At 45.9% G+C, this 14,034-nt stretch overlaps 1 protein-coding gene across 1 annotated transcript in view; it reads left to right on the top strand.

Annotated features, from left to right (window-relative positions):
* Positions 1 to 3,877: 3,877 nt before the first annotated feature.
* The window catches only part of WDFY1 (WD repeat and FYVE domain containing 1), a 48,639-nt gene continuing 38,482 nt past the window's right edge, over positions 3,878 to 14,034 (top strand). Inside the window, exon 1 of the mRNA XM_044751258.2 lies at positions 3,878 to 4,140. Coding sequence (XP_044607193.1) covers positions 4,004 to 4,140 — 137 coding nt within the window. The 5' untranslated portion in view covers positions 3,878 to 4,003. The remainder of the gene's footprint in view (positions 4,141 to 14,034) is intronic.

Raw genomic sequence — 14,034 nt, forward strand, 5'->3', positions numbered from 1 at the left:
CTGCCTTATAGTGGCTCCTTCTCAGTGTCCCTTCTGATTCCTCCTCCTCTTGTAGACGTCTACATGTTCGTGTTTCCTTGTGTCTCTTCTTTATTTACACTCTTCCCCCAGCCCCCGCCGGACATCATGTACTCTCATGTGGCTGTAAGTACCATCTATATGCTTAAAAAAATCATTTTATATTTAAGCATTGATTTTACAAATGTGGCATAAAGGTGAACCAAATTTATAACTTAATTTGTTCACATAAATTGCCATCAAGATATGTTGCAGCTAAGATGTGTGTATGATTTTACACGCATTTTGGAAGAAATCACACAGGAGTAGCTGCTTTTTCAGTAAACTGGGCCACTTACACTCTCTTTTGGTGAGTCCACCACAGTCATGTGAGGTGAGAGTTATCTAGACCTTGTTGTACACATTGAGCCATTCTGGGTGATGATTCATTTTCTCTGCCTGTGGGGCAACTTGGGACATAAGGTCAAAAGCCTGATTAAAATTTGTGAATGCTAACCCTTGTAAACAGCCTCTCACTTAACTCCGATCATTCTACTGCTTTAAGGTCAAGGATAACGCGGTCCCTTTCCTCTGCTGCCAACCAGTGAGCATGTGCTGACCCCGCCAAGGGCTGCGGTGTACTCCACGTACATGCCTTCAAATCCCAAAGTTGTCTTTGGTCCAGACCTCTTCACTATTCAGTCGTGTATACAAAACTCCTGTACCTAATTGTCTTCTAACACCTGCACTTGGACATCTAATGGCGTCTCAAGCTTCATATGTCCAAAAGTGAACTCTCCGTCTTCTCTTCCAAACTTGCTCCTCCCACGTCTTCCCCAGATGGGTAAAGGGCTGCTCCATTCTTCCAGTTGCTCAGCCCACAAATCCTGGTGTCATTTTTGACCCTTCTCTTTCTTTCATATTCCATATTCAACAAATCTCATTGGCTCCACCTTCCAGAAATATCTGGAATCTGACGTCTTCTCCCACCGGCACTCTGTTCTAAGCCACCATCATTTCTCAACTGCCGTATTTCATTAGCCTCCTGACTGACACCTTGCTTTCACCCTTGCCTTTTAAAACCGAAGGCAGATGAAGCCAGTCTTCTGCTCAAAACCCTCCAATGGCTTCTTATCTCACTTAAAGTAAAAATCAAAGTCCTTACCATGGCCTCAGGGCTCGACATGTTCTGGTGATGCCTCTGTCTTCATCCCTCGCTCACTCTGCTCCAGCCACACTAGCTGCCTTGCCATTCCTAGAAAACCCCAGGCATGCTGTCACCTCAGGCCCTTAGCACTTGCTGTTCCGTTTTTCTGGACAGCACTTCTCCCATATTTCTACATAGCTTACTCCCTCCTCTCCTTCTTGGCTCAATGTCACCTTTCCCATGAGGCCTTTCCTCAGGCTGCATTCTCTGGAGGAAGATGCTGAAACAAAGTTTGATGCACGGGGTACTTATCAGGGATCAATAGCTGTGAAGGGAGGGAGATGTAACAGGATTGGGCAGAAGATAACAGCAACACGGGCCTGACAAAGCCTCATCCAAGCCAGAAGAGAGTGCCCGAGCAAGTATCTCCTATCAGTGTGTCCTGTATCAGGTTGAAATGGCCAGGCCTTTATATTATTGTCTCGTTTAGAGCTTTATGGGCTGCCCCGTAAAGGGCATGGCCAACCCACGGTGCCTTTTTGCAGCTGAGACAGACCCTGAGGTAGCTGAAAGCTGGAGACTGTCTGCTGAGTTCCTTCCTTCTGAGATGGCGGATCTGTGTAGTGTATCTCCGGATCTACCACACCAGCCTATTTAAAATTGGCACACCCCCTAGAGTCTCTACCACCCTTCTTCGCTTTATTTTTTTCACAACCCTTAACATCTTCTAATATACGATGTAATTTAGTGACTTATTTTGTTGATTATCTGGTTCCTTCACTGGAATGTGAGTTCTAATGGTAGAGCGATTTTTGTCTCTCTGGAACATGGCTGCATTTATGGTCCCTGGCTCACAATAAGTATTTGTTGTTTGAAAAAAGTTGTTCAGTAGCCTGTCTAGTCATTGTACTGTCCCAGCCTTGCAAGAACATGTCTTATGCATCTTGTCAGCATATGGCACATAGTAGGTGTAGGATATATGTTTGTTGAATAGATGAATAAATGCCTCCATGAATGGATGTTATTAACTTCATCATAAGAAAGTACTAGTGCAGCACTGTCCAATACAAATACTATGTGTGGGGCTGGCCCGGTGGCGCAGCGGTTAAGTTCGCACATTCTGCTTCTCGGGGGCCCGGGGTTCACCGGTTTGGATCCTGGGTGCGGACATGGCACCGGTTGGCACGCCATGCTGTGGTAGGTGTCCCGCATATAAAGTAGAGGAAGATTGGCACAGATGTTAGCTCAGGGCCAGGCTTCCTCAGCAAAAAACAGGAGGACTGGCAGTAGTTATCTCAGGGCTAATCTTCCTCAAAAAAAAAAAGAAAAGAAATACTATGTGAGCCACATATGTAGTTTAAAATTTATTAGCCCGTATTAAAAAATAAGAAGAAACAGGTAAGATGAATTTTAATAATATCTTATTTAATTCAATATATCTAATTTTTATCATCTCAACGTGTAATCAATATAAAAATTATTAACGAAATATCTTACATTCTTTTTGTTTTGTACAAAGTCTTTAAAATCTGGTGTGTATTTTGCACTCATACCACAACTCAGTTTGGACTAGCTACATTTCAGGTGCTGGATAGCCATGTGGACACTACAGTTCTAGTGCAATTCTGCCGTTCAGGAGTCAGAATAATATAGCGGTGAGAAAGGGTGGGTTGGACAGGGGAGGTCTCTGGAGTCAACGGCTTCCTGGGTCCCCATCATGACTCTTTAACTTACTAGCTGCTGATGTCCTCCAGGAACACACCTGTAGTCGAACAAGTTGGGTTGATTGCTTGTTGGAAGGAGAAGACATATCTTGGGAACTATGGGGCACTGGTGATAGGACTTATTATAGGATTTAGATTTGTATTAGGTGATTTTAAAGAAGGTTTAAGGAAGACGGGCTTCCCTCTGGACTGGATACTGTCAGGAAGTGGGTGTAATTCTACGACTGGACATCTTAATAAATCTTGCCTAGAGGGTGGAAGACTAGGGGCTAAAGCTGTAACTGGTAAAGAAACAGGAGTCCCTCCTGTTAGTCAGAATGGGGGATGCTTAGTCATTTTCGTGGTTCAGACAGCGTTCATGTTTGGCTGTGTTTAGATATGATTATGGAGCAGCCTCGTCTGCTATTTGTGTTCCACAGGAAGGAGCTCTGAGCACCCAGCCAGCTCCTGGCAACAATGAAGCCTGGCTGACAGGACCAGGCCAGCTTCTGGGGGTCAAGGGCTGCTTTTCTCTTTTTCATATCTATGTGACCTTAAGCAAGTAATTTAACTTCTTCATAGTTTAATTTTCTCATCTCTAAAATGAGAATAATACAAGAGCACTTCTCTCTCCATCTCTTAAGGTTATCACTATTAAAGGAGATAATCCATGTAAAGAAATTAGAATAGTGCCTGGTACATAGTCACCATCAATGAGTGTCACTGTCTTTCAAAGATTCTAAATTGCACCCTACTTTTTCACACTTCAACATCTCTGCAATGGGCATGTCTTCCAAACAATGGCTTCTTAAAATGGATACAATGTAGTATTATTATTTTGCGGCGGCTCTGGTTTGGGGGGACTACTCTCTTCCCCGCCAACTGCCCAGTCATTCCTGGGTGACTGACTTTACTTTTCAATCTTTGTAACTTTCCTCCCTTCTCGGCAGGCGCCCCCTGTGGCCCTCTTCCGGCCACGTAATTTTACTCGCGCGGCTTCGCCAGGCAATACGGCCCGCGGCGGCAGCGCTCGGGAGCTTACGGCGGCGCGGCGCCCAAGGCCCGGGAGCCGAAGCGAAACCGGCGCGTCCCCGCCCGCCCGGCCGTCAGCTGATGGGCCGCCCGCCGGGGAGGCCGCCGCCGCCGCCGCGCGATCATGGCGGCCGAGATCCACTCCAGGCCGCAGAGCAGCCGCCCGGTGCTGCTGAGCAAGATCGAGGGCCACCAGGACGCCGTCACGGCCGCGCTGCTCATCCCCAAGGAGGACGGCGTGATCACGGCCAGCGAGGACCGGTAGGGCGGGCGGTCGCGCGCGGGGCCGAGGCGCGGCGCGGGCGGCCCGTACGCCGGCCAGCTACGGGATGGAGGGGCGTGGGGTCCGCGGCCCGGTCCCTCTCCGCGTGGGGGCGTCCTCGGGCCCCGGGACGCGCAGCCCGACGCCCCCGCCGCGCCCCTCTGTCCGCTGGGACCCCCGGTTCCCACCCGCGGGTCCTCCAGTCTCGACCCCTGTTGGGCTTCTCCGTTCAGGACCCCGCCCCTGCCTCGCTTCTCCAGTCCGAGACCCCCACTGTAATCCTCTAGCCTGTTACCTCCGTTCCAGCGTGCCTCTCCAGCCAAGGAACCCCTTCCCACCGCGCCCCTCCAGCCAGGGACCCCCGTCCCACCGCGCCCCTCCAGCCAGGGACCCCCGTCCCACCTCACCCCTCCAGCCAGGGATCCCCTTCCCACCGCGCCACTCCAGCCAGGGATCCGCGTCCCAGTGCGCCCCTCCAACCCGAGACTCCCGTCCCCTCCGCGCCCCTCCAACCAGGGATCCCCACGTGCCCCTCTAGTCTGGGACCCTCGCTTTTTCCAGCCTCCGTCCCACCGCCCGTCTTCTGCTGGGGACCCCCCGCCTTGGCTTCTCCTTTGTGGGGTTTTGCCCGGCTCTCGGAGGCTTCCCGACCTCGGGGGGGTTTCTTGGCCCTCCGCGGTCACTTCCACGCCGCCCTTTCTGGGAGCCAGGAGGACTGGCGGCCGGTTACCGGTCCAGGTGCCCGGGATTCCCTTCTTGGAACGAATCTCCGGGGCTTCCGCTCTTCCTTCTGCCTTACTTTGAGTTTACAGCTCTGTTTCACACATCCCCAGGTTCCTAGAACAGTTATTTTTCCACAGCTGCTAGGACCACCTCAACTCTTAATTACTAAATAGTTTGTTTTCTAAAAGAGACTTATTTTTACAGAGACTTAGATGATTTTACTTTAAGGAAAATTTTATATTTCTACCATTAATGAAAAATCAATATTGCTTGCCATAAAAAATTTAAGTCATAGCTAAACATGTTAAGCTATGTTTAGCCGAAAGTCTGCGCCGAAAGTCGCCTTTTTCTTGTACTAAGGTCTTGCATTAAATACCCACTACACTTTGGGAGACACTGGTCTGATCGGATTTTTTATTTTACCCAAGGGGAAACTGAGGCCCATGGAGAGTCACAGTCACAGAGATATGGGTGAAGTTGGAGAGGCCCCTGCGGGCTGCCCCCTACTCCTCCCCTGGCCACTCCAGCTCTCTGGTCTTCCCAGGGCTGTATGATTGCATTGCAGAGAGATTATTTGTTTTAAAACTTCAGCGTTTTCAAAACCCTAAAAGTTTAAAAGGTTAGTAGCTTTCCTGTGGGAATTTGGAGGAAATGACTGATGTTTATTGAGTGAAACTTTGTTTCCGTGATACAATGAGTGGTCTTGAATGGGGATATTCCAGAAGTCAAAAGGCTTTCTGGAACATGGGAGGGACTGCTGTTCTCTTAAAGCTGAAGGCACACTCCAGCTTTTTGTAATCATATCTTTTGAAGTAAGGAACATTGGGGGCCTGTCCTGAATGGGAAGAGAAAACCTGAAGCCCCCAGTGCCTACTTGACCTTTGTATTTTGCTATGGAGTGAGTTTATTGTGGGCAGGCAGTGGCCTCTCCCTGCCAGTTTACATGTAGCTGACCTTAAACAAGGTGAGGAGTGGTTGGTAGTAGCTGGGTGTGGGTGTGTGTAAGCAGGAAGGGAGTGGGAGAGTGAGGGGGGCATGAGCCATGGGAGAAGATGGGAGTGTGAAGAAAAGGCAAAGGGCAGAATAACGATATTTGCATGATATCAACATAGATGCAGACACTTTATGAAAGTTCGCTGTCTTTATTTTGTAAAATATTTTATTTATGACTCATGCGTATTGGGTAAATTGCTGAATATTTGAGATTACTGGCTGAGAGCAGTGCTGATAAATGTTTTATGGAAAGTGATTACTTAGCTGCTCTGGGTCTGCAGTGTTGTGGGGGCGCCTGCGATCAGCTCATATTTTCACTTGGGCACGGCAGGGCCCTGGCAAGTGGCTGGACCAGGTGGGAGTTGGCACCTTGGGTTTCTAGTTTGTGTTTCAGGCCCATGGGACTTCCTTGAAGGCAGGACAATCTTTTTAGCAGATTCCACACTTGATGAGATTTGATGAAAGTACATAGCTGTGGGGTTTTTTGGGTTATTGGTCGTGGTGGTTTGTTTTAATATTGTCAGAAGTGGGTGTCATACTCTTCAATCAATCAGTCAATCATTCATTCATTCATGTATTTAGAAATACTGTACTTATGGAGCGCCAGGCCTTCGGGTTACAACAGGGACCCACAGCCACAATACCTGGCCTCATGTAACTTCTGATTCATTGATTTTTATGGCGCCGGACCTGATGGAACCAGCATGTTGAAGAAACAGAACACTGACCACCCTTACTCATCAAATAAGCATTTATTGGATGCTTACTGTGTGCCTGGCCTGTGCTAGACCTGCAGAATAGAAAGACAGCTGACACCAAAATCCCTATTTCCAAAAGGCTGAGATGGTGTGGTGAAGAGATGGCCTTGTGCTCTCAACCTCCAGGGTGCTGGGGAGACACAGAGGAACGAGTGTCCTTGGGCGAGAGCCAGCATTCCAGGAAAACCTCTGAGGGAAGATGTCACTGGATAAAGGAGTGGTCCGTGTGAGGGAAGGAGGGGTACACATCCCTGTTCCAGGCAGAGGAAAGGACAGGAGGGAATAGCGAAGGGTAAAGAACCACAGTTACTTCTAGGTGACAGGAGCAAAAGGGGTGTAGGTGGCCGTGGCAGGAGAGACTACTGAGAGCTGGGAAGCCCGGTGTCCGGTTTTGGAGGGACCTTCCTTGTGTACCACTCTTAGGAATTTGGGTTTCATTTTGCAGGTGCCAAGGAACCATTGGAGAGTTCAGAGCAAGCAGATGACAGAATTTGTACTTTAGAAATGACAGGAGCTAACCTTTTAAAAGTCCCTTCTCTGTGTCGGTACAGAATTGGACCGTATGTATGCTGCCACATCCAGTCCTCACACCTCCCCACCGGGTGCACGCTTTCACCTTCCCTTATCAACATTTCCAAAATTCAATGCATTCTAAAAGTAAAAAGTGGTTTTTTAATGTAAGTTGGGCCTGAAAACTCATTTGGTGTTAAAACTGAACAGATGAGGCTGTGATCTTTATTTCTCCCATGTGGTGTGAATATTCGTTTATTTACTGCAGAATTAGCAATGCATTGAATTGGCGGTGCTGTCCCCAGCCCCGCTGGGCGTGTTAGGGAACATCCTATTGCAATGGCCATTGACAGCTTAGAAGACTGAGGCTCAGAAGACGCTGCAGTAGATGATAGGACTGAGATTTGAACCCAGGTCTGACACTGAGGCTTTAATTCTTTCTGCCGTGCACCCAGTTTTTCTACACCTTTGGAGAAATGGAGTCCACACCGTACGAGTTAATGATTGACTACTCCGGCAGCAAGTGTAAAAGGCTAGAATTCTTCCTTTTGCTGTGATTCAATCATCTTTCCTTCCTTTCTGCTAGTTTTCAGGGTTTAAAAAAAATCGGCTTGCACCTTTTCTGTACAACTTCTGCTCTAACGCTCAGAAAAGTAACTTTTAACAAAGTAGGGTCCAGCTGAAGTTAATTCATTTATAAAAGCCAAAAGCAGTGAGAAAAAGCTGAGAGCATTTTGAGAGGAAAAATGGAAGATGTGAGGGTTGTCCTGAGTTTAGTGTCCGTTTTTCTAAACTCTAGAGCAGTGGTTCTCAGCCAGGAGTGATTTTGCCCCTCCCAAGGGACATTTGGCAGGATCTGGAGACATTTTGCTTGTCACGACTGGAGGAGGGTGCTATTGGTACCTAGCGGGTAGAGGCCATGGATGCTGCTTAACCTCCTATAACGCACAGGACAGTCCCTCACATAAAGGATTATCTGGCCCCAAATGTCGATAGTGTCAAGGTTGAGAAACCCTGGTAGGCTTAATGTACTTGTTTACCTGGTCTCTCTAGACAGTGGTTCTCCAACTTGAGCAGGCATCGCAATCGCATGCAGGCCTTGTTAAAACCCAGTTGGGCGGGTCCCACCCAGAGATTCTGTTTCAGTCAGTCTAGGGTGGGGTCTGAGAGTTGACGTTTCTGCCGAGTTCCCAGTAATGTTGGTGCTGATGCCACTGGTCCAGGAACCATGCTTTGAGAACCACTGCTAGACAAGAAAGGAGACCCTCGTCGCTGTGCTTGCGTGTGTAGACCTACTGGGAGAGAATACTGTTTACGCTTTGTCCTCCTTTTTTGTCAGTTTCTGGGATATATTTGCTTGGAGTCATTCACATGTACTCACCTATTTCCCAATAAAACCAAACTGTATATGACAGAGCTAAGTAGAAATTATCCCTCCAAAGAGTATTTAACCAATGTGGAATAGCAAGGCTTAATTCCATCACACCTGGAGTCATTGGTGGTGATTGGGGCAGTGAACTTAGGGGTCTGGTCAGAAACCTTCGGCAATGACTGTGCTGTGAGGGCTTAACCAAGAATGGTGTTACTCTTTTGATGCATTCATTCATATTTTGTTGGAGTAATAAATACCCTAAGCTCTTTTGTTTAAACTTCCTTCATCCGCTAAACCTAAATTAGTGTTTTTAACCTTAGCTTTAAGTTGCCTGCACTCTGTAACTAGAGTATTTGAGCCTGCAAAGTAGGCGAGTGATAAATTTGTAAACCTTAAAAAAAAATTCTCGAATCAATGAAGCGTGACTGCGTCTCTAGTGAGGAAGCTGTAAAAACAAAATAATCTTGGTAGTAAGTTTAAGAATTTGAACGACAGCAGTCGTTTTTCTAACGGGGAAACAGAAGCGAGATGTGGCTTTCAAAATAGAACTGAAACGTGGTGAGGTGAGGCAGCAGGAACTAATTCCCTAGACACTTTAGCTTTTTGAACTTCTTTGCTGTGGACGGCGTCCAAAATTTAGACCATCGGTTGAAGGATAGAATTTTTAAAAGGTAAAAACATTATTATAAAGCCTTGTCAATAAGGCTGTGGGCCTGCTGTCTTCATTTTTGAGTTTGGAGTGGAGCGTGCTTGCATGCTAGGGCTTCAGGAGCCTGAAGGCCAACACTGGTTTCTGCAAGAAACTCAGTTTTGTCTGGCCTAAGTCAAAAAAGACAGATCTCCTGTGTTTTAAAATATTTTAGGAGGTTGCACTGAGGCTGGTAAATGATAAAAATTACAGAAAACCAACTTTAAAAAATGTTTGATGGCATCTTCCCTCTTTTCGTTGTGATACCAGCTGTTTACTTGAGTACATTCGTTTCCTCTTAGACATTTCTAAGCATATCAAGATGGTTTGAAGGATAAGTTGTATATTTACTAACTGTACTGTGTGTGGAAACAATCTTAAATAGCTTGTTTTTTAACCTGGCGTAGCTGCAAGTTGGGAGTTTACACAGAAAACCAGGGTGTTAAGTGTTGTATTCGTGTTGTCATGCAGTGCCTAACAGTAGACTCTTTATTTTGTGTTACACAATGAAGTGAAGAAGTGAGGAGGCAGGCCGCCTCCCGTGGGAATGCGTTTATTCCTTGGTTGTTAGGGTGGCCCTTCCTTGTTATGATCATTTTCTTTTTACAGCATGGTTGAGAACAGATTCCGGATTCAGAATGCCTGAGTTAGAATCCCAGCCACGTGACCTTGGGCCAAGTGACTTCTTATCTCAACATCGTAGTTTTCTCATCTTCGAAATGGAGATATAATAGTACCTACCTCACAGGTCTTTGTGAGAATTAGATGACTCGATATACACAAGGCACACTGAACAGCACCCGGCGTAGAGAAGGCAATATATAGGTGTTGGCTGTTATTGTCATTCCTGTTTATTTTCCATTTGATTACTTTAATCTCATCAAAACCTAAAGGTGTCCCTACTTAGTGTGTGTGTGTAAATAAAATAAAAACTTTCCTGTCTGAATAGGACAGTACCGTTTGTGGGTCACTGACAGATCTGTCTTTGAGAGTGGCCTCTTCTTCATTTTCCTCTTTGATTACTTACAAGTCTTGTCAGTCGTTAGTTTTCCCTTATAAAATCTTTGCCCTGCTGTGTTAGGGGTCCACAAGACCAAACCCAGGTTTGTTGATTCCCCAGGAGGACTGCCACCATGTTTGTCCTCATGACCATGATTTATTACAGAGAAAAGACACGAAACAAAATTGGCAAAAGGAAAGGTATGGAGTGAAGTCCAGAGGGAAGCAGGCAGAAGCTTCCCAGAGTCCTCGCCCCGTGGAGTCACGTGGGAGTGTCGTTCCTCCAGCACTGAGTTATGACCACGTGTGTGAAATAGTGTCTCCCAGGAAGCTGATGAGAGACCCAGTACCCAGGGTTTTATTAGGGGCTGGTCACATCGGCGCCCTCTGCCTAGCATGTGCCAAAATTCCAGACTCCCAGAAAGAACGCAGGTGTTCAGGGGTCTCCCAAATGTTAGTTTGAGTGAATCGATAAACAATTCACTGTTAGGAATGAAGAAGCATGGAACAGAATTAAAAATAGCCTACTCTTCCTTTCTGCCCCGAAATGTGCTTCTTTGGGGTTAGTTAACCTTGTGTTTCAGGACTTCTAGGCTATGCGTAACGTTTGAGTGTTTTTCGTTTTTTTTGCTAAGTTAAGAAATAGTGTTCCACAGACCCCACATTGACTCCATCCAGTCTCGATTACTCCTGCTCTTCAGAGGTTGATAGGTTTTAGCCTTCTTGGTGGCACAGAGATCACAAAAATAATTTTGATGCTCACAGTGAAAAGATAACAGCACTAGTGGTGCCTTGAGTAAAACAGAAAACATCTGCAAGTAGAAACCAGCCATCTGGCTTCTGGAGAGACATTGCTCATTTAGGGGCTGGTGCAGAGGCCATGCAGTGGCCTTCCTCCCGGGATAAAAATCTGCCTGTGACGAAATCAGCAGTCTGAAAGTCATCCTTGTCACGGACCCTTGAAACTGTCCAAGATTCCTTCCCTCGATGGTAGAAGAGGATGGAAATTTTTATTTTTCCATCTAATTATTTGTTAGCCCATCTAATTCTCTGTAAAAAGAAGCTGGTTTCTCTGCCTTTCAGTTTAGATAATCAGTTCAGTAAAAATCTCCTGTGCTCCCTCTTTGTTACTTACCAAAGGAGAAAGCCTTCTTTCTGCAGCAGGAGCGAAGGGGGCAGAGTTCAGGAGCCTGGGCTGCAAGGAAGCTCTTTATGTGATAACAGGACATGGCCCTGACAACCAATCCTTTCCTCGCCCTTTCGGACTAACATCTTAATGTTATGGAAACCACTCAGGCTTCCAGAATTACACCTTTTTGTCTGTAGCCCCTGGAGGTACTGTCAGACTAGGAAAAAGTATTCCTTGCTGTAGGTAACAGAAATGTTTGGAGATTTACCAAATATGAAATCGTATGAGCAACCCAAGGAGTGACTAGAAAATCACATTTCCTCAAACTTATTATTTGTTCAGAGTTTAAAAGAAATCAGGCCTTGGGCTTAATTTGTAACATATGCTGTACTCTGTGTTTGCTTAATTGATTAATTGAAGACTCCCTGTATATCATTTGACAACTTAAAGATGGTTAAATTGCTTTAATTTAGCTGTTTGGGGATGATTAGGGTGTTTTTTGAGCAATCTTAGAGAAGACCTCATTTTAAAAGCGCTGATGTGGCAGGTGAGGTAGAACTTGACCTTGTGATTTTACATAAACACTTTTGTGCCATTTGAATCTATTTATCCGAGTGTGGGCTTGATTTTCAAGGCAGTCAGACTGGAAAATACTATGTGCCGAACCCAAATGTATGTTCTCATGGAGTTACAGGTTTAAAAATGATACAACCCACGACCCCTCAAGGAGCCCCCTGGTTCAAGAGCCTTTGTCTTTCAGAAGAAAAATCATGCTTTGAATCTGTCTTTGCTCCTGTTGTGTGGTGGCTTAAGTAGATGCGACTTTATGGACTTGGCAATTCCCTAAAATGTATTTTTAACTTCCTTTTAATCAGCTCTTTGAGAGAGTTAAAGGGACTGGAAGAAATAAAAAGGAGCCTCTCTACCTACCCTGCTCACCAGGCAGATCTTTGAGCAGATCAAAGATTAATCTCCCGGGAATAAAGACTTTATTCTCGAGCAGAACTGTGGTTTTTAGTCTGCTTTTCATGTATCTACTGTAATAGGATAAAAGAATATACAGAATTATTATTCTTTGTAGACAGGCTGAAAAATGTGGAACAATATTTAAGAGTAATAACTCCATTTGTGCTTTTACGGTAACTTCTTCAGTTTCTTGGGATTCACAGTAGCATCTTGTGCAAAGTGAGGATCGTGTATTTCAGTGAAAAGTTACAGAGCCGGCCCTGATGGTCTGGTGAGTACAGTTCAGTGCTCTCTGCCTCGGTGGCCCAGGTTCATTTCCAAGTCCAAATGGACCCACACCCCTCATCTGTCAGTAGCCATGCTGTGGCGGTGGCTCACATAGAAGAACTAGAACAACTTACAACTAAGATATAGAACCATGCACTGGGGGGCTTTGGAGAGAAGAAAAAAAAAAGGGAAGATTGGCAACATATTAGCTCAGGGCAAATCCTTCCCTGCCAAAAAAAAAAAAAGGTTACAGCAGAGTGATTTGTTTGCTAAGTCATTTGAAATCCTTGGCACTCAGTAGATGCCACATGCTATTTTTATTTATTTATTTATTTATTTGTTTATTCTTTTGAGAAAGATTAGCTCTGAGCTAACATCTGCCACCAATCCTCCTCTTTTTGCTGAGGAAGACTGGCCCTGAGCTAATGTTCATGCCCATCTTCCTCTACTTTATATGCGGGATGCCTGCCACAGCATGGCTTGATAAGCGGTGTGTAGGTCCACAGCTGGGATCTGAACTGGCAAACCCCAGGCCACCAAAGCGGAGCACGTGAACTTAACTGCTATGCTGTGCTGCTGGGCCGGCCCCTATTTTTAATTTTTACTTTTAAGGTCAGATTCCTAAGTATTCTTAAAGGTATACTATTTTTGGAACAGATAGCATCATAGCAGTTAGCTATTGCTATGTAACAAACCACCTTAAAATTCAGTGGCTTAAGACAGCAAGCATTATCATTGCTCATGAACTTGTGGGTCACCTGGACAGGCCTTCTGGTCACAGCCAGGCTCACTCCCACATCTGTGGTCAGCTCTGGGTGTGGATCAGCTCCTCTGAACTTAGCTGATCTCTGTCCCATGTCTGGGTTTAGCTGGCTGCAGGCTGGTGGAGGATGGCTTCAGCTCGGACGGCTGGGCTCCCTTCCGTACGATCTCTCATCCTCCAGCGGGCTGGCCCCTCTTGTTCATGTAACTGTGGCAGGCTTCCAAGAAAGTGCCTCTTTACCCAGCCCTGGCCCTCCATCTCTGTAGCCACATTCTGTTGGCCGAAGCAAGTCACAAGCCAGCCCATATTCAAGGGTCAGAGAAAGAGATCTCACCTCTTGATGGGAAGAGCTGCAGAGTCACATTGCAGAGGCGTGTGTCCAGGGAGGGGTAGAGGATTGGGCACAATTTTGCAGCTATCTCCTGCAAGCACTTATGTATTATCTTGCATACTCTAGTTGGGCTCAGCCACATCTAGACCTTGAGGTTGGGAGAGATTTTCTTAGACTCACTGTTCCTATTTAGCATAAAACTCAGGATTTCTTTGAACTAAATGAGAGCTTTGAAGTTAGATCTATGCTTTTCTACACTCTGGATTTATTTGGAGAAAAAAGTAATTTAATGCTTCATGTTTTCTTATTGTTTAGGAATTAGTGCTTTGAAGGATAAAATGTGGAATTTTCTGAATAGCCTTTTTTTAAAAAAAATGGTTTTACTTATTATTTA

The sequence above is a fragment of the Equus asinus genome, chromosome 19 (genome assembly GCF_041296235.1).
Source record: "Equus asinus isolate D_3611 breed Donkey chromosome 19, EquAss-T2T_v2, whole genome shotgun sequence".
Taxonomy (NCBI): Eukaryota; Metazoa; Chordata; class Mammalia; order Perissodactyla; family Equidae; genus Equus; species Equus asinus.